A 23,149-nucleotide genomic window follows, 5' to 3' on the forward strand; every position below is an offset into this window, starting at 1 on the left:
AGAATCTGCCGTGTGTAATCAGCTGCTTATTCAGACCACAGTGTTGATACTTCAATATGCTCTAGGTGCCTTGTTCATCTATCTGTGCCTAAGAACTTAGGTAACGAGTGAGACCTTCAACAAACAGAACTTGTTTATGTTTGTGTTGAACCCATTTCACAAACATCAAAACAAAGCAATGATACTTTGGTTGTATTTTCCTCTCAAGTCAATAGTCATCCTATAAAGACAAGCTACAATGCACTTTGGGGTTAAGTATATGCATCTGACAAACCAATGCTTCGCCCTGGAGACCCACTTTAGGAATTGTAATGACAGTTCAACCTGTATGCTCGTCACCAGACAAGGACATGTGAACCATAAATCAATCCGTAATCCTGTAAAATGCTTTGATTGATGCGTAACAAAAAAGAGCAAAATTTACTGGATAACCTGTAAATGTTCACAGGCTTAACTGCACTACAACTTTTTTTCCCCCACCAAATCAAATAATAATCTCAGAATTGTATTGTATAGCAATGCACCTGCACATGAAACCAAAAGGCAACTATTGAAAGGTTGACGAGCCATTTGTTTGTTCAAACAAGTTGAGTAGCTCTAAATTATTTTTTAAAGTATTGAAGTGGTAAATTTACTTGTACGAAATGATTTATTTTAAGAAGTAAATTATTGTGTTTTCTATGTACAGTATGTGTACCATTTCCGCATATTATCCTTCCCCTTTCTGTAATTCGCTGATTTCACATTTCTGCAGAGGAGCAACTAATAAAGAACTGCTATTATTAAAATGTTCCAAGTGTGTGTGTGTGTATATTTATATATATACATGTGTATATTCATATATATATATATATGTGTACATATTGTATATATGTATGCTAGTACATATAATAATGTGTATATTTTTCTGTCATAATAAATATAATAAATAAATACCAGGTTTGAAGGTAGTACAATATGTCACTGCTTATTGTGAAACTGAAAAACATTTGATGTGTTGATTTCTGTTGAACTGCAAAGAGCAGTATTTAGTTCACAAACGGGTACAATCTGATGTCCACTTTTCTGAGTTAGGTTGTTTGTTACTTGTAACTTCCAACACGTTTATTAAAAAGCATCCCATCATATCCCTATGGTTACGTTCAGACAGTAAATGAATACATTACGAGATAAAAAAAAAAAAGCCCAAGGCCTTTGATTATGTTTAATTATTCAAGTATGTATTTTTTTAATATAAAAAAACATACAATATATATCACAACAATCCCTTTCAGGATAGGGCTTAATGCGTTCACAGTCAAATGTCACAATAGCTTATAATTCTAGAATCAAATAAAAAACACTGAAAAATGAAAATGTGGCTACAAAAGCCTTTCATACTCTCGAAAAAATCATAGTTTCCTGTTAATTCACTAGTAGTGCTTCAATAAGGTTCTGATATGCAAAACACAGACGATGAAACATTCACTTAGGAATGTAAATAGTTACAATGTACATTATCACTTGCACAACATTGTTAAATTGGTTGATCCTTAGTGGTGTTACATAATAAACTGACACAGCTCTCTGTATTCACAGCATACAGTCATAGAATAGTTGCCAGTCTGATGAGAAACAGGAAGCATGATGAACTTTCATTATTTCAAGCTATTAAAAAATAATGTCAAGACTGAAACAATTTATATCCAAAACGCAAAATAAAATAATTAAGGTTGTCACTTTCCAGAAAAAAAGAGACAGTTGCATTAACGACAAATAGATCCAGGCAAATTTACATTAAGATCTTCAGAATTCAAATAAACTGAATTCTGAAGATCTGTCTGTGTGAACCACTTTACTTTTACAGGCGCAGAAAATCTCCATAGAAACAGGTTAATCTTCAAATGAAAACAACTTAAAATAACCACCCGCATGGTTTAACGTCTGTAGATTTCAGATTCCATTGTTATGTTGTAGCATGTTTTTAAATCCGTTAAATCCACATAAAGGAGGCCTGTTCCCTCAGATAGTGCAGCCTCTCCAAAACCAACAAATGGCAGAAAAATGACTCAATTATTTGTTTTGTTTGAAAATGTTACTTTACAAAAATGAACTTTACAGTGTAGATGTTCTATTTCGACTTCTGGACCACAAGTTACAAAATGACCAGTAACAACATCATGGTATTGTTTGTCTCAATGAGAACATGCACTTTACAAGCCTCGTGCACACATGAACAGCAAGGAAACAACTCACTGTCAGCATATCCCTATGAAACGATGGGCCTAAATACAGCAGTATCAACATCTAGTTGTTAAAGACTCATTAAGATTGGCTGAAAGTCTTGCTGTTTTACAATTCCTTGTAGCTCTGCTAGAGTACCAGTCTGACAGAGAAGGCAAACAAGAAAAACAGAAATGGAGAGAGGAAGGGAGGGAGAGAACACGAGTGTACCAGGACCTCGCACGCTGCTAGCATCTGAGGTGTTTTTTGCTGGTCATGTCGTTCCAGATGCGATGCATCTCCTCAGGTGAGATCTGGTGGACAGTAACGACCCTGCGGTACCTGCACAGGCTGTAGGCCATCTTCCAGTGGTTGAAGCCGCTGTTCTGGTAGGGGTGGACCCCCAGCTTGCGCAGGCACAGCCCCACGTACACGTCCTCCAGGTGGAGCAGTCTGGTGTGCAGGGAGGTCTTGTAGATGAGCTCGGCCACGTCTGCGGAGAACACGTACCCCGTCCCCGAGCAGAACGGGGGGTACTTACTCTCGGGGTACAGGTCTCTGGGCATGTACCACTTGCTGCGCATGTCCCTGATAGGCCCTCCGTTGATGACGTAGCCCGTGAAGTACCTCCTCCTGGGCTTAGTGGTGGGCTTCAGCAGCTTGAAGATCAGGTTGTCCATGTTGACGAAGATGTCGCTGTCCGTCTTCAGGACGTACTGGGCCTTGGAGCAGAAGGTGGACACCCAGCGCATGCCCATCAGGGTCTTGAGGGTCAGGTTGTGGTAGGAGTCGATGAAGTCCTCCACCACGATGTCGTGGAAGATCTGGCTCTCCTGCTCCACCATCTGGTTGAGGACCGGGTCGGTGTTGCGGCCCAGGAGGAAGAGGGTGACGATGCGCACGTCGCTGAACGTGCTCTCGTCGCCCCACGTCTCCCGGATGGCCTGGCGGGCGTCGAACTCCTTGTGGGTGGTGCTGATGAGAATCACCAGGAAGGGGGTGTTGGTCTCACATTTCTTGGGCTCGTTGATGACGAACTCAAAGCTGTGCGGATTGAGGGGCCGTGTGCGGATGTTGCTGAAGGTGGTGTTCTTGAGGGGCTTTGCGGCCTTTCGTATGGGCACAGACAGCTGCCCAATGTAGGACGATGTGGGCCGGGAGATACTCAGGTACCAGAGAGCGCTTGCCCAGCAAACGACTGTCAACAGGTACAAGCACGAGACTTTTGAAGGCATTCTGCTGCATTAGGCTGTGTTTTTAATGCATTGAATCTTTAACAGCTTACTTTCCATTAGCAGTGTTTCCCCCCGCAGGGCAGCATTATGCTGCTCCGACGTGCACTTTGACATGAATTGACAGTAATGGATCGCTTTAGCGAGAAACAATGTTGTTCTGTTCTTTGCCTATTAATGCGAAACCGATTTGAAACTGCAAAGATCTCCAAATCTTCCTCTTGGAACTTCAACTTCTCCATTTACATCTGCAAAGAGAGAAAGGTGATTTAATAACACCCAAACGTGGATACACACCGTAGGACCAGAGAGAACATCCATCTTCTGAAGGGGAGAATGGAAGGCATTAAATAACATCTCAAAAAATTGTACATCATCAATCCTCAAAAACACAATTCAGCAAATGTTCACCAGTCTACCGCGTTTCTAGACTAGATGATATCCAGTCTGCCATGTGTTTCTAGACTAGATGATATCCACCAACCAACAGCTTTCGACAACAGCTATATCTTTGAGAGATTATTTAATCCCAGTGACATTTATCATGACATTTGAATAAAAAGTTGCCAGCTGCAGAAATAGACTGTCCAACAAAGTTTTAAATGTGTTTTAGTTCACTTTAGAAACATTAGAATGTATGACTATACTATGACATTTCATTTTAGGATTTGTTTAAAATGTACATTGAGAATAATCCCCTTTTCTCCTGAAGAACCAACACTAAGGAAACAGCTTCACATTTTCTTACCACAGATTGTCAGACAGGTTAGGTTGGTTTCAGTATTTACTGTATCATCATTGACATGAACATCCCTACCCAGCGGGCACACAACATCCTTCTGACGCACTTCTGGGGTCAAAGTTCGGTCATGAGACCAAGACGAAACCGAAAACCACACATGCTCAGGAGATAACCGTGTTCATCTACATTCCAACTGACTGATACAGAATATAGAAACATTCATATGTTCATTGTAAGAGCGCTGACCTACAGTATTCAGTATTTATGACATAAATATTATTATAATATATATATATATATATATAAAGGGTATTTTTCTTGCAATACAGATCAGCTGCTGGCACAGTAAACAAGCTTCTCTGTTTTCTGAATCTGTTATGATGGATCAAAGGTAGTAAACACTTATATGACTCCTCTGCTCATACTTCCAATTTCAATCTTATTAACCGAATGGATTTTAGCCATTAAAAATGATCTCATTGCATACTTAATGCCAGTGCCACAATGGTCTGTTTTGTTATACAATCGATAGCAGGAGGTTATATTTAAGAAGAGACAAACTCAGCCATGAAATATTGGGATATGAAATCACAAACAAAGCAGTGAGCCAAATGGAAACCATTGAACTGGACATGCATTTTTCTTAGTCACAGGACATTTTACAATGACTGTTATGTAAACAGGCACACCGCCCAAAGAATACACACTTCTGTGATGCTTCGACTTCACGCCCACAAGCAAACCTGCCCAAGTCCACACTGGAACTCCTTAATGCCGAGGCAGTCGCAGCAGATCATGGCATACAACAGTACAGAGAAGGATGTCGGTTTGCCACAGTATGTTTGAAAAAGTCTATATGTGCAATCTCCAACAGTCATCTTCGAGAAATTGATATACTCTATAAGTCCACTAGTGGAACTAGCTGGACTAATGTACCATTACAGACAAGGACAGTAGAAATGGTCAGTGCTCTCGTTGACAGAGTGATGCTGCGTTGAGGGGGGCCACCTTCCAGTGAGTAGCTCCAGCACTGACTAGGGTGAAAATGGCCCCATCTACGTGGAAGAAAAATGCACTGGTGTCACAGTGTCATTACTGAGCCCCACATAAACGTCCCCCATCCACTTTTCAATACATCTGGGCCACCCAGGGCCATGAAGCAGAGAGGGGCAGAGGCACTGGGCTAGGTCTCCGACTGAAGCCGTGTTGGAGCAGGTGGTCTGGGGGATATGAGAGGTTTTTGTCCTTCACTAGCTTGCTCGTACCCTCGTAATTCCTTTTTCAATTATTTTGTCATACCCACTCAGACAATGATCTGGTGACAGCAACGCCCAATGTTCTATGCCTGAACAACGTTGTGAAATCACATACTGTTTTTTTTGATTGAGGAACAGCCAAGAGTCCCTCTCATTCAGGTAATCCACTCTTGGGTGTTTTGGGGAAAACGCTGTGCTCTGATAACATTTCTGAAAACACACTATCACTTTCCAAGGCAACACCACCAGACATATTAAATGGACTTAATCTTTGATAAACATCTGTCTCAGTCTCCATGACTGCACCACCAGGAGGAATATTGCAAGATTTTCCACAGTCCCAGACTGTGGCATACTAACATCAACAATTTAGCATTCATTCTGCATAATAAGCCAATCAAGCCATTAGACTGGCAGCATTGCACGTGTGCTGTCCTGTTGAAGCATGCCTTGAGGTATTGTCCTGTAAATCCGCGTAATGACACAACCAACTAATTAGACTGGATTCAAGGCAGAATCACACACGCGTCATAGAAAGATGCTTTGTGGTAGATGACAGATCCATGATACTGTAAGACCTGCCACTGCTGTGAGGGATGAAACTCTTTCCATGTGATTCCATTCTGTTTCTCCCCGACCCATCATCACACTGTCATTATTCCTCCTCCATTTCTCATGACTTCCTCCTCTCTGCCACCTGGGCGGGAAAAAAATGGATCCGGCTCTTTGATTCCAAAAAGTGTATTTTTTCTTTAGTGGTGATTTTTTTAGGAGGGATAAAACTTCCAGGGGGCGAATCAACGGTCTTAAGTCGGTGTCTCAATGTGTCCTCGAGGTCTTATTTCTCGGTGGAGGAAGTCTGTTGAAGGTGGAGGAACTCTCCCACGCTATATTCCGGAGTTATGTAAGAATCTCTTGTACTACAGATTGCCCATCTTCTCCTCTGATGGATACTGAATTAGCATGACTGAGACGGGGGATACCTGTTACAGTGTTCTGGTGAAATGTTTGTGTCAAAACCTAATAAGTAGAAGACTACCTAAAATGTCGCAAATCACCTTTTTTTCGTAGTGGAGAATAACATGGAATGTGTAGACAGACAGAACCGTGTGCTCCTGAATACCTGATCACAGGTATGACGACCAGTGAAAGAGAGAGGGCATAATGTTGTTGCTTAGAGGGCTCATGAAAATGAAATGAGATTTTCACATCATTCATACTCATGTGTGCACACATAAATGCTAAAGATCAAGATCCACCAGCCAGATCCAACATCTCTATGCCTTTCTCTATACCTTTCCTTCCAGTCCTCTCCTGACATAAGCACAAATGTTATTAGGTCAAACCTGGCTAATCTTTATAATGTGACAGCACATTTACTCTGAAATTCATAAAATATAAACTCTTCCTTTATAACCTAGCATTTTTAAGGCTTGGTCGAATGAATCACCAGCTACATTAAACCCCAGCTAAATGCTTTCACAAAATGTATCCCCAAACCTATTGTCACAGACAGAAGATGGCACCTTATTTCTCAATTTCTTGGAACAGTAAGTTTATTGTTCCCTTAATGAGCTCCTCCTGTTCTGGAGATTTGGCTGCTTAAGACGTTGCTGAGATGCACTTCCAGACAGCAGAAAAGACAAATGCATTTTCAGCTGAGATATGCAAGGCATTTAGAGTCCATCCCTGTTTAACACCCCGGTCAAAGGAAAAGGCCTTGGTGGTGAAAATGTAGTCATGACAACTGCCATGCTGTTCACACCATCCCTGACTCTCAGATGACAGATGGTGTTTGCACAATATTAGTCAAGTCGAGAGGGGTTTCGACAACAACAATTTTTATAACGTTTGCGTTTAAAACGTTTTTCTTTCTGTACAACTTGAGTGAGAGACAGGAACTTTTTGTCGCCATGGAAACAGGCGTGAGTCAAGCTTGAAAGGGGGTCGGGAGGGGCATTAGGCTGAGAGAGAGACATAGAGAGAGAGAGCACGTGCAGGAGAGAGAGACATAGAGAGAGAGAGCACGTGCAGGAGAGAGAGACATAGAGAGAGAGAGCACGTGCAGGAGAGAGAGACCGGCTCCCATCACGTTGGCTGATCGGACCCTAATAAACCGCCTTTAACAGTCCAACAGTGTAATCATGTGTTCCAGGTCCACAGCACTTGACAACGCAGCACGTACCTACGCCTCTTCACTGTCTGAAGCTGATCAAGCACAAGTGGCAGAAAAACATTGCTCATATTGAGCTTGAGAACCCTATTGACTATCGATGATGGCATAGTTTGGCCTCGCAGGAACAGGAGCAGCATACATTTCAGTTGATCAACACTGAGTCATCAGAGATGCTTTTGGATCTGCAGGAAGAGTGGTAGATATGACCTAACAAATCAACCTGTTTGTACTGCACATGCTGCGGAAAACCTCCAGGTTTGTTTGAACGTCCAGCGTGTATCTGGATGTTGCGTATGGATGAGTGCATGGATGAGAGCACGGAAGGTGGGCTTGTTTGACTGCAGCTCCAGAGCCCTTCCGCTGGGCAGAGAGCCAGACCTTTGCTGGGCAATTACTCCAATTCATCTCCATAATACTGGATGTCACGGGGAGAGCCAATCACGTCGTCCGCTACAGGATGTAACCACACCAGGTCCGTTGACTGACAGAAGGGACTTGACAAATGGAGGCACAGCCGACAGAATGTGCCCTCAGTTTAGATAGACACTCATACCGTTTCTCCTCCTAGAACTCCTGAAACTGTAACTTTGAGGTCACCCAGAAAGTTTGATACGGACTCCTTGAGCTTCCTTTCCCTGCACGCGTAGACGGGCATCCTGTTCGACACACCAAGGACCCTAACACAATACTTACATAATCATTCCAAGCCACCACAGGACATTCCATTCATCATGATTTATTGTAAGACTGTGGACAAACTTATATCGGGACCATAACACAAAGACAACCATTCATCAAAAAGTGACATAGAGTAAGTGTTCCCCTGTGTGTCTGGGCAGAGGTTCAGGGTGAACACGGAGCACGAGGTCTGGTTGGTGAGAGGCTATGACACACTGCTCTGGACACTCACAGAAATCACTTGAGTAGCAGCCTTTTACTGATCTATGGACAGACCTTTCACATTGTGTTCTGATGACATCTGGTACAATACCAAACCATTCACACCATTTGGGATATTTCTATTCCGTGTTCAGAGTTCTTTTCTTTGTCCTCTGTGAGACGGTCTTTTTCTAGATGTGTTGCAGAGCTGTACCTCAAAAGAACTAGGAGATGACATCTATGGTACCCAAAGAACATGTCAAACAAAGATACAAATAGAACTGAATGACACATTATCAGAGAAACACCAACCTCCTTTGACATTCTTTCTTTTGTTCAATATTCCTATAATTTTTTTTTTACTGAAAGCAAAAGTTTCTTCTTTGCCTTAAGTGAGTACCAAAAGTGTTGTTACAGTCAAGTGTCATTGTAAACGCAATAGAAGGATTTCAAACCACCTGTGTCTGTGAACAAGGAACAATGATCTGTCTGCAAGAGCTGCTGTACAGCATCTGTCAGCTGTATCCCCTTTATCCCCCATTTCATGATACTGTGGCCCTTCTTCTCTATTCCTTTATAGTGGAAACAGACATAAAACCCTCTGTGCTCAGTGACACATACAAGCTTTCCTAAAGGTTACACTGGAGTCTAATAAGCTGCTATTCTCAGAATGCGTAGTGTAAACAACGAGGACGACAATCACAATGTGTTTTCGTTGTTGTTGAGTCGTTGTTTTTCTAATGTAACTTATAATTGAGACATAACTAGCAGAAAAAACCCGGAGAGACAAGCCATGCGGAGAGGAGATGAGATGAAAACGATATGGAAGTCGACAAGCGGAAGCGCAGCATGTGGTACATTTTCAATCTGCTTTCTGTCTCTGTCTCCCAGACACTCGTTTGAGCATTGATGTTCTCCAGCTGCAGAGAGAGTAGCACACCTATATAGAGACAGACAGGACAGAGAGTGACACACCTATATAGAGACAGACAGGACAGAGAGTAGCACACCTATATAGAGACAGACAGGACAGAGAGTGACACACCTATATAGAGACAGACAGGACAGAGAGTGACACACCTATATAGAGACAGACAGGACAGAGAGTGACACACCTATATAGAGACAGACAGGACAGAGAGTGACACACCTATATAGAGACAGACAGGACAGAGAGTGACACACCTATATAGAGACAGACAGGACAGAGAGTGACACACCTATATAGAGACAGACAGGACAGAGAGTGACACACGTATATAGAGACAGACAGGACAGAGAGTGACACACCTATATAGAGACAGACAGGACAGAGAGTGACACACGTATATAGAGACAGACAGGACAGAGAGTGACACACCTATATAGAGACAGACAGGACAGAGAGTGACACACCTATATAGAGACAGACAGGACAGAGAGTGACACACGTATATAGAGACAGACAGGACAGAGAGTAACATACGTATATAGAGACAGACAGGACAGACAGGTTGTACTGTGGGACACACTTAGCCCTTCCTTGTGGGTTAGGGTTGGGGTCATTAATCTAAGCAGACCTAGTATGGCAGACCCCCCTGCAAGAGATATATAAAAAACCACATCTCTATAACTTGTTACTCTCTCTGTTTCATCACTGAATGCCAATGAACTCTCTGCCCTAAACGGAGGGTGTGAGATCTGCAGGACTGTTTCTGGGGAGATCAATGGGTTAGGGGCGTCAGACGTCTGAGAGGGGATCTGCTGCTTTGGAGCTGCAATTGGAACTTTTGAAATGTGGCGAAGATGGAACTCTCTTTGAGATGGAACCCCCCGGGGATGCAGAAGACTTCAGCCCTTTCTGATATTTGATGATAGTGATGTTCGCTATAATGTAGTCATCCATGAATATCTAGGAGATGTTGGAAATTTCCTCTGAGATTCTTCATGTACTTTAAGCACCATAACCTCCATGAGGTAAAGATCTTCTCCAGTACCCTGAGCAAATTATATAAGACACTCTGAAATTAAATCAAACTTACTATTCCACAGTTGACCGTTTCAAGGTCAGTACCACGATAGCCAGTTAAACTGTGATTATCCTGCCTACTGTCTGTTCCTCCCAGACAAGAAACACATGAATTCATTAATCAAATGATCTCTATCCCCATTTAAAATAACAACAATGCCTACTTATCTTGCACACTCTAACACATTAAGGAAACCTAGTCATTTACATATTTCAAGCCTGCGGCTTGTTTTAAATTGTGAGCTGGTTTTACAGAGAGCCAAACAACATCGGAAAATCTATTGGGCAATTAAAGGAGTAAAGACACATTGAGCTAAATTAAAACTTTTGATTGATTAAACAAAGTTTGAAAAGATAAACAAGCTCGTAAAAATTGGCATCCTTGTCACATTACTATTCCATACACAAAATATAAAGGCCTCACAGGCAATATCCATTGTGAGAGAGCGTTAATAACGTTTTAAAACCTTGGCACTCAATTGAACGCCTCCCTTGCTTACTAAAAACCCTTTCAGTAAATTAGTCTAACCCAGGGACGAGATTGTCTGGTTTCACGTCTCCTTGTATGTACTCAACTTGGGAACGATTTCATGTTCAGAAATGCGAACCACATTCGTGGGGCAGGAGAAGGGATCAGTCCTGTGAATGCTTTGGAAACACCGTATGTTGACCTGAGGGAGAGGGGAGAGGCAGGAGACATCTGGCAGAGGGCCCATTATGGTCTGATCACAACAGTCAGCACTTATGCAACCTTGAACATTTTTAACAACTTATAAAACACAATACCAGATATAGTATAGAAATGTATGACCAATCGTTTTTGATCTCAACTCAGAATCCTCGGTTGCAAAATGATTACACATTTATTATCTCTTTATTTCATCATGATTTCTGAAGAGGATAAAATCAATTTAAATGGAAGCAAAGGACAGTTTGGTCCTGGAAAACAGCAATCACTGGGATCTGGGTTCCTGCCCCTCTCCCCCTGCCCTGTCTGCTCACTGCTCAACAGCCTCATCTGGCCCTTGCACTTGCAATATCAATACTCTGCTAAGATGAATGCTAAAAGCATGGCTAATCTTCAGATGGCGTCAAAAAGCCAACCGACTATCAATAATCCTCTTAAATAACCCTCCGGCACATGACAACCATACGCAGCAGATTGATGCTACTGCAAAGTAGAACCAGTAACTAAAGCTATCAAGCCCCCTCCTAAGCATGACTTATTCAGCTCAACACCAGGCAGAACACGCAGCCTTCTAGGAGAGATCCTATCTAGACCCACTTGGTGGGAAAGCTGTTGTTGCTAATTTTAAGCCTGGGCACAGCCGAGGCTGTAAATAAATCATTAGCTGCGTCTGAAACAATGAGAGTCATCTCCTAGGTTGCCGAGGGAGACGGCGGGGGGTACCAGAGGAGTAATGACTCCCACCAGGGGAGGAGCAGAGACGCTGCCTCCATGGCTCTAGAAGGAGGACCCCCTCCTCCTCTCCTCCACCCCCTCCTCCTCTCCTCCACCCCCTCCTCTTCTCCTCCACCCCCTCCTCCTCTCCTCCACCCCCTCCTCCTCTCCTCCACCCCCTCCTCCTCTCTTCCACCCCCCCAGCCACCCCCTCCCCTCCTCTCCTCCACCCCCTCCTCTCCTCTCCTCCACCCCTCCCCTCCTGACCCCCGGTGCTAGTGGCTCCGTGCACAGCTCTCCACACCCTAGTAGATCTGTCCCCAGCCAGCTGCAGTCCACACAGCTCCCTCAGAGACGCGAGGAGGCCGTACTCCTGTTGACAACGCCGGCGTTCCAGCTCCCAGAACAGCTGCTGCCTAGCACTGGCCTCCTCCCCCTCCCTCCCTCCCTCCCTCCCTCCCCCTCCCCGATGCACCCGGCGTGAGCAGAGTGCCTCCTGAGAGTCCAAACAGCCCGGACAGCCTGCAGAGGACGAGTCACGGACATCTAAAGAACTTCCAACATGCACCTGGCGTTGTGTGGGTCTGGCTGACATCCCCCAGCCTCTGTCCCTTTCTGCTTGACCTTAAGTGTCTCCAGCCAAGGGAGCGTTTGTGACACACATTGTAGCGTGGGTTCACTGTGCGTAGGTACAGAATGGTAATGGTGTGTAGCGTTGGCCTGGCAGCAGGGTCGAGGCCTCCCCCCCAGGAGACCCCCCCCCCAGGAGGCCTTCCCCCCCAGGAGGACTCCCCCCCCCCCCAGGAACCTCCCCCCTCCCATGAGCCTCCCCCCCCCAGGAGCCTACACCCCCATGAGCCTCCCCCCCCCAGGAGCCTACACCCCCAGGAGGCCTCCCCCCCCCAGGAGCCTACACCCCCAGGAGGCCTCCCCCCCCCAGGAGCCTACACCCCCATGAGCCTCCCCCCCCCAGGAGCCTACACCCCCAGGAGGCCTCCCCCCCCCAGGAGCCTACACCCCCAGGAGGCCTCCCCCCGCCAGGAGACCCCCCCCTCCAGGAGGCCTTCCCCTCCAGGAGGCCTCCCCTCCCCCCCAGGACCCCCCCCCTCCAGGAGGCCTTCCCCCCCAGGAGCCCCCCCCGCCCTCCAGGAGGCCTTCCCCCCCAGGAGGCCTCCCCTCCCCCCCAGGACCCCCCCCCCCCCCCCCAGGAGGCCTCCCCTCCCCCCCAGGAGCCCCCCCCCCCTCCAGGAGGCCTTCCCCCCCAGGAGGCCTCCCCTCCCCCCCAGGAGCCCCCCCCCCGCCCTCCAGGAGGCCTTCCCCCCAGGAGGCCTCCCCTCCCCCCCAGGAGCCCCCCCCTCCCCCCCAGGAGCCCCCCCCCCCCCCAGGAGGCCTCCCCTCCCTCCTAAGTGTCCCTGTGACACTTGACTGCAGGAAACTGTTGCAGAAGAGGAGGAATGAAAAGGGAACTTTGTCATCATTAGCAGTGCCTCCAGCCACTGGTCCACCCTCACATAATGATGCTGCGAGTACTGCACTCCATGTACCCCACACTATCATTACATTACACTGTTGATGAAATACTTCTTCTGACAAATAAACAAATATGTGTTTGGAATTGACACCAAGCACGACTGAGGTAATGAGCACATCCTAAATCCAATCCTCACGACACTGGTGATAGCTCAGATTTTGCCACAGCTTGAAAAACAAGCTCTTATAATTGGATAACAACAGAAGCCTTAAAAGAACATCTACTTAGTAGAATGTAACATCATCCTGACCCCTCAATAAGTATTTATAATCATGACAGGGTGTATAATATAGACAGGGATGGCTGGTTTTAATAGGGTTTATTGTTCCTTACAAGCCTTGTGAAGGTTCTCTGAGACCTTATTGTCTGGTTTTGGTTCATCTTCATAGAGCTCAATTCTACCATCTCTCTACAATTGCCATTTCTGGAATGGAATCCATGGAATGGCTCACATGTGAATAATGATACAAATAGGTTTTACTATCCAAGAGGCTTTGCACATTCTTCTTCAAATGATTCTTAAAATGCAGTTATCCCAAGCCAAGGGCAGGCCGACAGAGTTAACTAAGGTGACATTGCTGTTTCCTAAAATATGCAAAGTCATACAAATTATTCCCGGCTTCAGAACTCTATCAAACGAGTGTGGTTAGTCTCGCCTCGTGGGTGAACGTACCGTGAAGAAAGTTTTAGAGGGCTCGGTATCCGTACCGTGCTGTGGCGTACGAACACCACGAGGATGATGACAGCGACCCGACATGACTAACAAGACTATCTTAGCCAAGCAAAACATCCCCGTCCTACACAAACAAGTGCAGATGCCGTTACAAATGAGCGCAATAAATTCTCCTTTGATACGTAATTGGCGTAAAAGACATCTGCCAGAAGGTGACAGCCTTCGGATGAGGATTGAACAGGATTCCAGGTCCGCTCGCTTCCTCTACATTGATTGCTCTGTTCGCTTCAGGGACGGTAGTGCGAAAGTGAAACTAAACCCATTATTGGTATTCTATTACAGATGGCTGCCTTTAAAAGGATGAGGATGAGTCTGAAATTGTGACATCACAGAGGCATTCAGCACTGTGTGGTAACAGACAGGTGTAAGAGACATCACAGAGGCATTCAGCACGGTGTGGTAACAGACAGCGGGACCCCAAGAGGCCTCAACTGTCTGGCTGTTGCTGCAAAAACATGGTGATCGGAATCGTGTTGACACAGATAACACACATCTCAGCTTTACACATGAAAAAATAAAGACTATATCAAATGACTATGCAAATGCTCATCTTCTAGGAAATGTCAGCTATATGAGAATCTGTCCTCAAATGCCAGACTTTGAGTGACATTAACCCAATTTAACGCATATTGCTTTCCTGGGAAGGCAAAGAAAAGCACATGCGACACGTCTTGCTCACACAAACGTAGTGTTCAGGGCCTAAAGCCAACCTCGCTGGAGCTTCAAACATATACCTTCTGAAGACAGTTGGAACTAAAACAACGATGGCTCCACCAGCACGGCACCCTTTGAGGTGATTGGCTGTCCTGGTATAATACCTCTCACTGTCAGTCTCAGAGAAGAATCCACATTAGCGAGACGGTTCTGAGATTACAGTTAGCCTGGCATTGAAGCACTGTGTTTGTGTGCTTAAATGAGACAGTTCTAATCATTTGCAACCAATTCTTTCAACAGCAGGTAGTGTTTTTAAAACGAGCCAAGCCACGATGTGCGTAACGAGAGCCTGTAGACTTCCATCCAGCCCAATATGCCAGAGCGGCGGGCAGGTAGTCATTAGAGTTGGACAGCAGATGGCCTGCACCCTGATTGGTCTCTACGCAAAACCATTAGGCCGTGTTTCTCATCACCGCACTGCTGCCGGGCAGCGGAAAAGAGCTCAGGATCCAATCAGGACAGAAGTGTAAAGAACACTCCAGTAATCTGGGCCTGCGTCGGCCCCGGAGGAGCGGGAAACGCTCCGTTTCCGTGCGGATGTGCACGGCAACCACGGCAGAGCCCGTTTTAGTTTCATCTACCGATAAACTGTGACCAAACTGGCACGTTTGAATATAATGTTTAAACATTTAACACAACGTGGATTAACATACCAAGACGTCAGGGAATAAACTGTCCAAAATGTGGAAACATCAAAGGTGTATTTTCTATCTGTTGGAAAGCATATGTTGCATGTCCAAACACATTCTGTAACTGCCTTAGCTTATTGGGCAATATGTATGGACAGAACCAGCAGAAGTGCCTGCATTATCACAGCAAGGTGTTGATGTTGGGAGTTGTGCAACTCTGCTTTCATAGTGAGCAGAAGCACAGGGAGTCCCGGTTCTGTCTCTGCAGCCAACGATCATCTCAGCGGTAAATTAAAGCTGTTATCAAATTATCTATAATTTTCCAGTGATGTGGTTTTAAAAGCTAAAGAAACAGAATCACCAAACCACATTCTATGTGGCTAAAAAATGCACTTTAACGGCTGAGCACTACTCGTGTTTCATGATAAAAGACTCTTGTGACAGAGGGACTGTTTTGTCAAGCTGAAAGGTGAAACCTTAACAGTGCTAAGTACAGTGATCGCAAAATCGTTTTTTTTTGTCCTTTACTTCCTTTTATCAGCTTATGTTAATGCGGTTTTGGGAACTCTCTTAGCCCTGGTCCAAGTTGAGAACGTACAAAGGGTTATAGCTCACATTGACTGCCTCGCGGCTTGCGCCTTCCTCCTAATGACTTTAATCAATGAGTCAAAAAACCTAAATCGCTTTTTATGAACATTGTTACCTTGAGGCACGATCATGTTGAAAAATGAAATGGACCATTTCTGAGCGGGTGACTACACAGAGTCGCCCTGAGTGAAAACAGTGCTTTCACTTCACCACAAAGAGCCAACGATTCAAATCAGTTTAAGTGAGGAATAATCGTTCACAAATCACGTTGAAATCATAAAAGCCATTTCAAAAGAACATCTTAAAGTAAGTGTTGCGAAGGACTGATGGTTTTGCCCCCTCAGACTGTACACGTGAACAGCCCTTTCGCTGCTGTTGGGTCATGCCGTTAGTGCATGCACCCCTTATGGCTCTACGGGCACAGCCAATCGGAGTGCAGTTTTTGGGGATGCTCGCGCTGACGATACCCAGAGGCGGGAGTAGTGGACTGCCTTGTTTCTGGTGCGGACATTAGTTTATTGAGGAGAATAGAATAATGTTGTATTGTGTGCGTTCATATACATGTAAGTATTTCTGATGCTTCTTGTTATGTCTAGTTATGTCATTATGAGTCTGTGTTTGTTAGATACGGTATTGTAGCAGTTAAATGTGTTTTCTGATGCCGAAGTGGTGGTTACCGTAAGGCTATGTAATCGTTGTTAGCCAGCAAACGACATGTTTACTTGCGCTGTTTAGCGGCTGATATTTCTACGTGGAACAACAGACAGTATAGACAGTAGTGTCACTGCATTAACGTTGTTACAATAATGTTATAATAATATGGCTATTATTGATGTGAGGTATTCACTAGCAATATATGTTCAAATGCCTATTATTGTATTATGCTAATCATCCGTTGTATGCTGTTTCTTTACAGAACCACATATACACACAGGCACACACAGGCACAGACACACACACACACACGCAGAACCCATAAAGGCAAATATAACCAACACCATTTCTCTCAACTTTACAATAAAAAACAACAACTTTGAATCTGTACATCATCTCCGGCATTTTAATGAGATGCACCACAGTGGCTTCTAAGCCTTACTGACCAGAGAACATAGTCTCCACAACAGTAAGAGCTTTTACAACTCTACACCTCAAACACTGGGCCCATGATTGAAACATGGGGGGGGGGGGGAGACCAGCTGATACTGTTTGCTTGCCTCTCAACAAGTCTGGATTTAATAGAACAAATGTAAGATATTGTTTCCATGAACCAACATCTCACTGGAAACGGAGAACTCTAGTTTTGTTGGTCCCATACACTGAAGATCAATCAAACGAATTAGCATTAAATGAATGACTAATGAAATTGTTTTTCTCTTTTAGAGATGAAGAAAATCATAGCCTTGTGGAAAAAAAACCCCATCCCAAAGCAGGTGAACAGAACTGAATTATCAGGGCCTTCTTGGGAGATGAAAGACAGCAAGGCTTGTTACTCTGAAGAGGATGTTCTCAGAAGCAGGATCTCTCAGGAATGATAGACTGAACTTTTAATTAAGAGTTGTGGTCTTGTTTTACTGTGTTTCTCACATTAGCATCACCAAAGAGAATACTATAGAGGTGAAACCGGAACTTAATTCATTATAAAAACGACAAGTAGGATAAGATGAAGCCACCACTTAATCAAACGAATGATTTGTGAATCGACACTTCCTTTGCAGGATGATTTCAGGTGTCGGTTGAAAACCTTGGGCTAGCTTCTTCTGCCACCAGAATATCTTCTAAGAAACTCCCAGAGTGGAAGCTGTGAGTAGATGAAACATATTTGACAAAGGAGATAGACCCAAGGAGTCAGCTCGGTGTCATCAATACATTGAGAGGTTGATAAAGCTTTGTGTTCGTGCAACGAACCATCACTAAATCTAGAACATGAAACAATTGCATTTCACTTGACCTAATTCTTAAGAAGATACTCTTCTAACCATATGGTCTCAGCTTGAGAGAGTGAGGCTTTGACTGAGGGCTAGATTCTCCCATGATGGCGCAGGTCCAGGACGATCCTCCTCCACGCAGCTGCTGTCATGGTTTGGGTGGGATCTGGCCAGATGGCCTGCACAACACTGGACACGCCGGACACAAGCTCTCAGAGCCTGGCTGCTGTACAGCAGAACTCCACCTCAGGGCACAACATCAGTAGTCTGGACGTACAGGAGACAGTAGCTTAGCCCCGAGGCCAGTCCTGGAAGTGATAATGGATTTATAATGAGTGGTACAGTGCGATGACACTGGCAGCCATGCTATACTTACTATAGTATACTTGGAATACGTTAAACCTTAAGAAGCTGTCTTTGAAGCCGATACGATTCACTCTCAATGGAAAAGGGCAAACGTTCCCAATTTAGCTGGAGGTCCTTAAATCTCACTGACCCAGTGTTGACCCAGATCAAAGCACCAGGACTATTGATTCCACATGCATTAGTCAACTGAAGCCGCTCATTCGGAGGTTAGCGGGGGGGTTTCTAATGTGACGTTTATGATCTCCCACGCCGACGAACCCACAAAGCACGTGTGACATGCGAGACCTGCTGATGGCGAAAGGAAGCAATTTAGGTTCCATTACCTCCCCACACCGTTAAGAGTCTTTCAAGATCGGCCCCTCGCCGAGTCTTCATCCGGGGGCCCGAGTCAGTGTAAACAGGAGGGTGGGGTTGTGTCCTGGCTGTGACGCTGTCACGGGTTAGCTCTGATGAAGCCCCCCCCTTCTGACACCTCATTATGCAGGAAAATGTCTCATTATCTGACAGTTTGCGGCCTCCCTGTCAGCCTTTGTCTGGATGCACATCCTCCCTCACTCCCACTTGGCAAAAGAAATGTCATCAAACTGCAACCGAAAACAAAGGCTTTAATCTCTGTTCCGGAGACTACATAAGGAAGCAAGAGTGACATGTTCCTTGGAACACTGTGATGACAGACAGGTTTCCCACACGACCGTCGTCTGTAAAGGTCCACTGGCGTTCGTAGACTCAAACATGACATCCAGTGTGAACATATGCAATGAAAAGTGATGTTTGGAAGGTTTATTTCAAGGTTTATAAACAGCAGCCTATCCCCTGAAAACAGACTGTTGAATTAACCTAGAATACAACAAAAAGGGCAACGGGGACTTGAAGTATTTCCCAGAAGAGTGGAATAAAATACAAGGATTTCAATAGCGTCTTTTCACTAGACATGTTTACACGTAATGAAGCACTCTGAATGTAATTCATCAGTTTGTTGTACACAGATTATTCAGTGTCTCTTGCCTCAGTAGTTCATGGCTCTTTTATGACATTCTTATTAATGCCAAACACCTCAAAGGCAGAGCTACATGGACTGTGTACTGCCATCTCCATCCCCTCTCTCTCCCTGCCCTCAAAGTGCAGTGATGAAATATGTATTCACGTTCAATATGTTGGGAGGTTCAAAGACAGGACCAAAGAAACAGCCTCCTCCCTCATCCAATCCCGTGAGGTAAAACCTGCTTTCTTTTCCCACAACCACTTCCTGCGTACTGTGTCCCTTTAATAATTTATGAGTCAAGTCAAAGCTGTGAGGCAAACACAATTACAGCGGGCCACCATGAGTCAGTCTGTCACCTGCAGAGCGCTCGTCTTCATTAATCATCAGCCTCTGAAGATGGAGCCCGATTCCCCCGATTCCCTCAACGGTTTTCTCTCTAGGATTATTTTTATTTTTTATATTATTTGTTAGGTTAAATTATTGTACATTGCTCATTATATCAAAAGAATAGCTCAGATACTTTAGAAAGACAAATTATTTTCACAATTTTGTACTGATTTAGGAAGAAATGTTTTTTTGCGAGTTAGGCGAGTACAGTGTGCAGAAAGTCAGGGTGGTAATGGATCAGCAGGCAAACAGTGTGTGCATGTGTGTGTGTGTCGAGCAGGGACCAGGCACAGCTATTTTAGAGAGCAGGAGAGGCTTCATGGTGGATAGGAGGAGGGGCGGGGGTGGAGGAGAGGGAGGGGGAGGATGAGGTGGTGGAGGAGGAGGAGGAGAGGGGAGGAGGTGGAGTCGGTAGCTCAGGGGATCTCAGTGTTGGAAGGTGTAAAGAGATCCAGCGCAGTCTGGACAGCTCTGGAAAGTGCTGGGTGGCACATCCTAACAGGTGACACCTTCCAAATGAGGTGCTGTGAGCCGTAATCAGACGGCTTGAACTCTATCCACTCTGGAACATTTACAGCCACATTCTGTATATTCGTCTATAATTTATACCAACCCAGAGAGTTGGACACATCTTCAGTCCCTTTGAGATGGTTGAGTATATGAACGCATGCATAAATTACAATACGCTATTACCCAAATGTGTAAAGTAACGCGATGGCCAGAACTGGAAGTTGAAAGACATACACCCACCATGCTAATCGTTCTCTTACTCTGGTCTTGACTGATACATTTCCACTTCATAAGCAGATGGCACACTAACAGTGCCAGGATAACTACTCCAGAATTGCAGTGAGATCCTCCAACATTTAGGCCATGTAACAAAGCAAGGCCCGAGGGAAGGAGAATAAACACAGTCCTCTCCTACATTCAAGCTCCTTCAGGAACACGCACTGATCGGGCCAAGATTGCCACGAGAACTGACTTGGGTATTTTTGTAGTGATCATTTGAAAACCATCCACTCCCTTCACTGTGCAACACTGCAAGCCGCAATGTTACTGTAAAATCAATACTACCTTTATCCTCCGTGGCACAACAGAGGAGTGGTTTATGCTCTTAGCTTCTGAGAGAAAGAGAACTTGTTATGGCCTAATGGCATTCTCTCTAATGGACGTCTGGACTGGGATGACAAATGTGAAGGAGAGTGAAGGAGGACAAGCTAAATGCTGCATCCAGATCTCTGTGATCAAAGATCAGCCTTTTCCGTGCCGTCTGTGAAAACATGAAGAGACCGTCTCGGTGATGCTCGACAAACCTGAACAGATCTGGGAGATTTAGGATACCGCACTGGTCTTTCATTCTATCAGGCATCATCTTGACATAGTTTAGGATCTTTCTGCTCCAACGAGTACCTCTGTAAGTGTCTGTGTTATATCGCCCTCAGTCACTGTTGTTTGTTCGGTCTGCAGTAATCATCCCCACCAGGCTCTTGAACGCAGGGGGAGCAGGTTGCGTATTAAACTCCAGCCGGAGCAGATCATGGAAAGTGCCCTCCGCTGAGGCAGCAGTGATCCCAGGTACGATGAGCCTTACGTCATCTGACACCCTGTAGCACGAGCTGACTTGTATGGCTCTCTGGACAGACATTAACACCTGCAATGGAGTTGACCGTTGACTAACATCACAGCTGTTTGTTTTAACCTTGTATCCCAACAGGGATGAAGATTAGACGTTATAGGTGCAAGTAACACTGGGGATATGAACGTTTGCCCTTGTGCCACCTTGACCTTTTGCCACTGTATGAATAGATTTGACCTTCATGTAGCAGTAGATGGGGATTTCAAAAATAGACAAATGTTCATCACATTTTCACATGGATAGGAAATGAGCAGCGTCATCCCAATGACAAAACAACTACCCATTAAATACACCATCAAGTCCATAATGTGCTTGACCTCCTGGTGAAGTAAGTTCATCCTTTCTGTCCACAATAAAAAATGATTCATACAACATTCACTGATCCAAAAATATAACTCTGGCAGTTTGAGAGGTCGTCATGCTGGTCTTCCGGAGCCATTAACTGTATGAACACATTCAAAACAAAAAGGGTTCACAAGACCAATACAAAGCAACGAAAGTACACTTTGGCACTTATTTATTGGTTGTTCACAATGTGTACTTCATGTTTTGGCTGCCCGCAATGCTTGGGGCTATCTTGTTGTTATTATCAGTGACCTATGCACTCTGTAAAGCTCTCTCTTGGAAGTCGCTTTGGATAAAAGCGTCTGCTAAATGTATAAATGTAAATGTAGTACACCGAAAGAGGTTTCTCTGAAAATTTATTTAAAGGGTTCAGTTTGAACAGGTTGTCTATTTGCCTTCCATTTTAAAGTAGAGAGCAATTTCCCCTTACTGTAATATAGTAATATGAGTAGAATTTCTTCTACATTAGTTCCTACATTAGCAATCCCGTCCTCAGTAACCTCTAAGATAACTGAAGTCCTTCAGACCTTGAGATACTCTAGAGGAACTGTGGCTCAGGGAACCGGCGTTTTCTGCATTATTTAACATTCAACTGATGGTCATAAAACGCTGTCGTCTGTATTTTCCTCAGAACCTGTTTAATGAAATCTTAAACTTCTGGGGCAGTGACTCTGCAAAAGTGGCTTCTAAGCACAGCCCGACTTTAGGGAAGTCCAGCCTGACTTCATTCAAAGCAGTAAATCCCACTGATTAATTCTTGAACCACAGTGATTCTTGCAGTGTTAAAGGAAGGACAAAGCTTTGTTCACTAGTCTCGTGGACTACCCAGCAGGCTGACGAGAGAAGTGGATCTGCCCTGATTTCCCTCAATAATTCAGGCCAAATTGATCTGTTATTGTTTATTGATTAACTAAACCCAGTGTCAGCTGGGTTGCATTAGGTAATTAAATTATGAATCTCAGATGGGTGCGTAGCAGAGGTTTATTGGGGCTTGAGGGGAGGAGAACCACTTTCCACACGAGGCCTTACAGAGACAAAGATACCAACCAATAGCCACAAAACCGATAAAATAATTTCATTGTGTATCCTCTGAGTGCAGTGCTTACCTGAAATGTGCATGCTTGTGGAGAAGTATTTAGATGCAGTTTTGGCTACTGGATTCAAGCAAAACTGTTACTTTTAGTCCTCTTCATAACACACCACAAGCTAAAATGACTTTGAAATTATGTTGGGTACTTATTAAACTCATTGATGCTCCTGAGGTAAAATTCTTATGCATGAAAGACTCCATGGTCTTATCAAGCTAAACGTTCATTCCCCCACGGTCTGGGGCTCCTCAGACGACCCAAGAATTGAAGATGGTATTTTTCCTTTCAGGAATGAAAGTCAATGCAATATCTTTTAATTCATAAAACT

The 23,149-nt window shown here is 44.6% G+C and overlaps 1 protein-coding gene across 2 annotated transcripts in view; it reads right to left on the bottom strand.

Annotated features, from left to right (window-relative positions):
- Positions 1-1,176: 1,176 nt before the first annotated feature.
- b3galt1b (UDP-Gal:betaGlcNAc beta 1,3-galactosyltransferase, polypeptide 1b) overlaps positions 1,177-23,149 on the bottom strand; it is a 37,602-nt gene continuing 15,629 nt past the window's right edge. For both annotated transcript variants that reach the window (XM_047047365.1, XM_047047366.1), the window contains exon 2: positions 1,177-3,682. In XM_047047365.1, the coding sequence (XP_046903321.1) occupies positions 2,451-3,437 (987 nt within the window). In that variant the 5' untranslated portion in view covers positions 3,438-3,682 and the 3' untranslated portion in view covers positions 1,177-2,450. The remainder of the gene's footprint in view (positions 3,683-23,149) is intronic.

Source organism: Hypomesus transpacificus, chromosome 23, assembly GCF_021917145.1.
Source record: "Hypomesus transpacificus isolate Combined female chromosome 23, fHypTra1, whole genome shotgun sequence".
NCBI classification, from domain to species: domain Eukaryota; kingdom Metazoa; phylum Chordata; class Actinopteri; order Osmeriformes; family Osmeridae; genus Hypomesus; species Hypomesus transpacificus.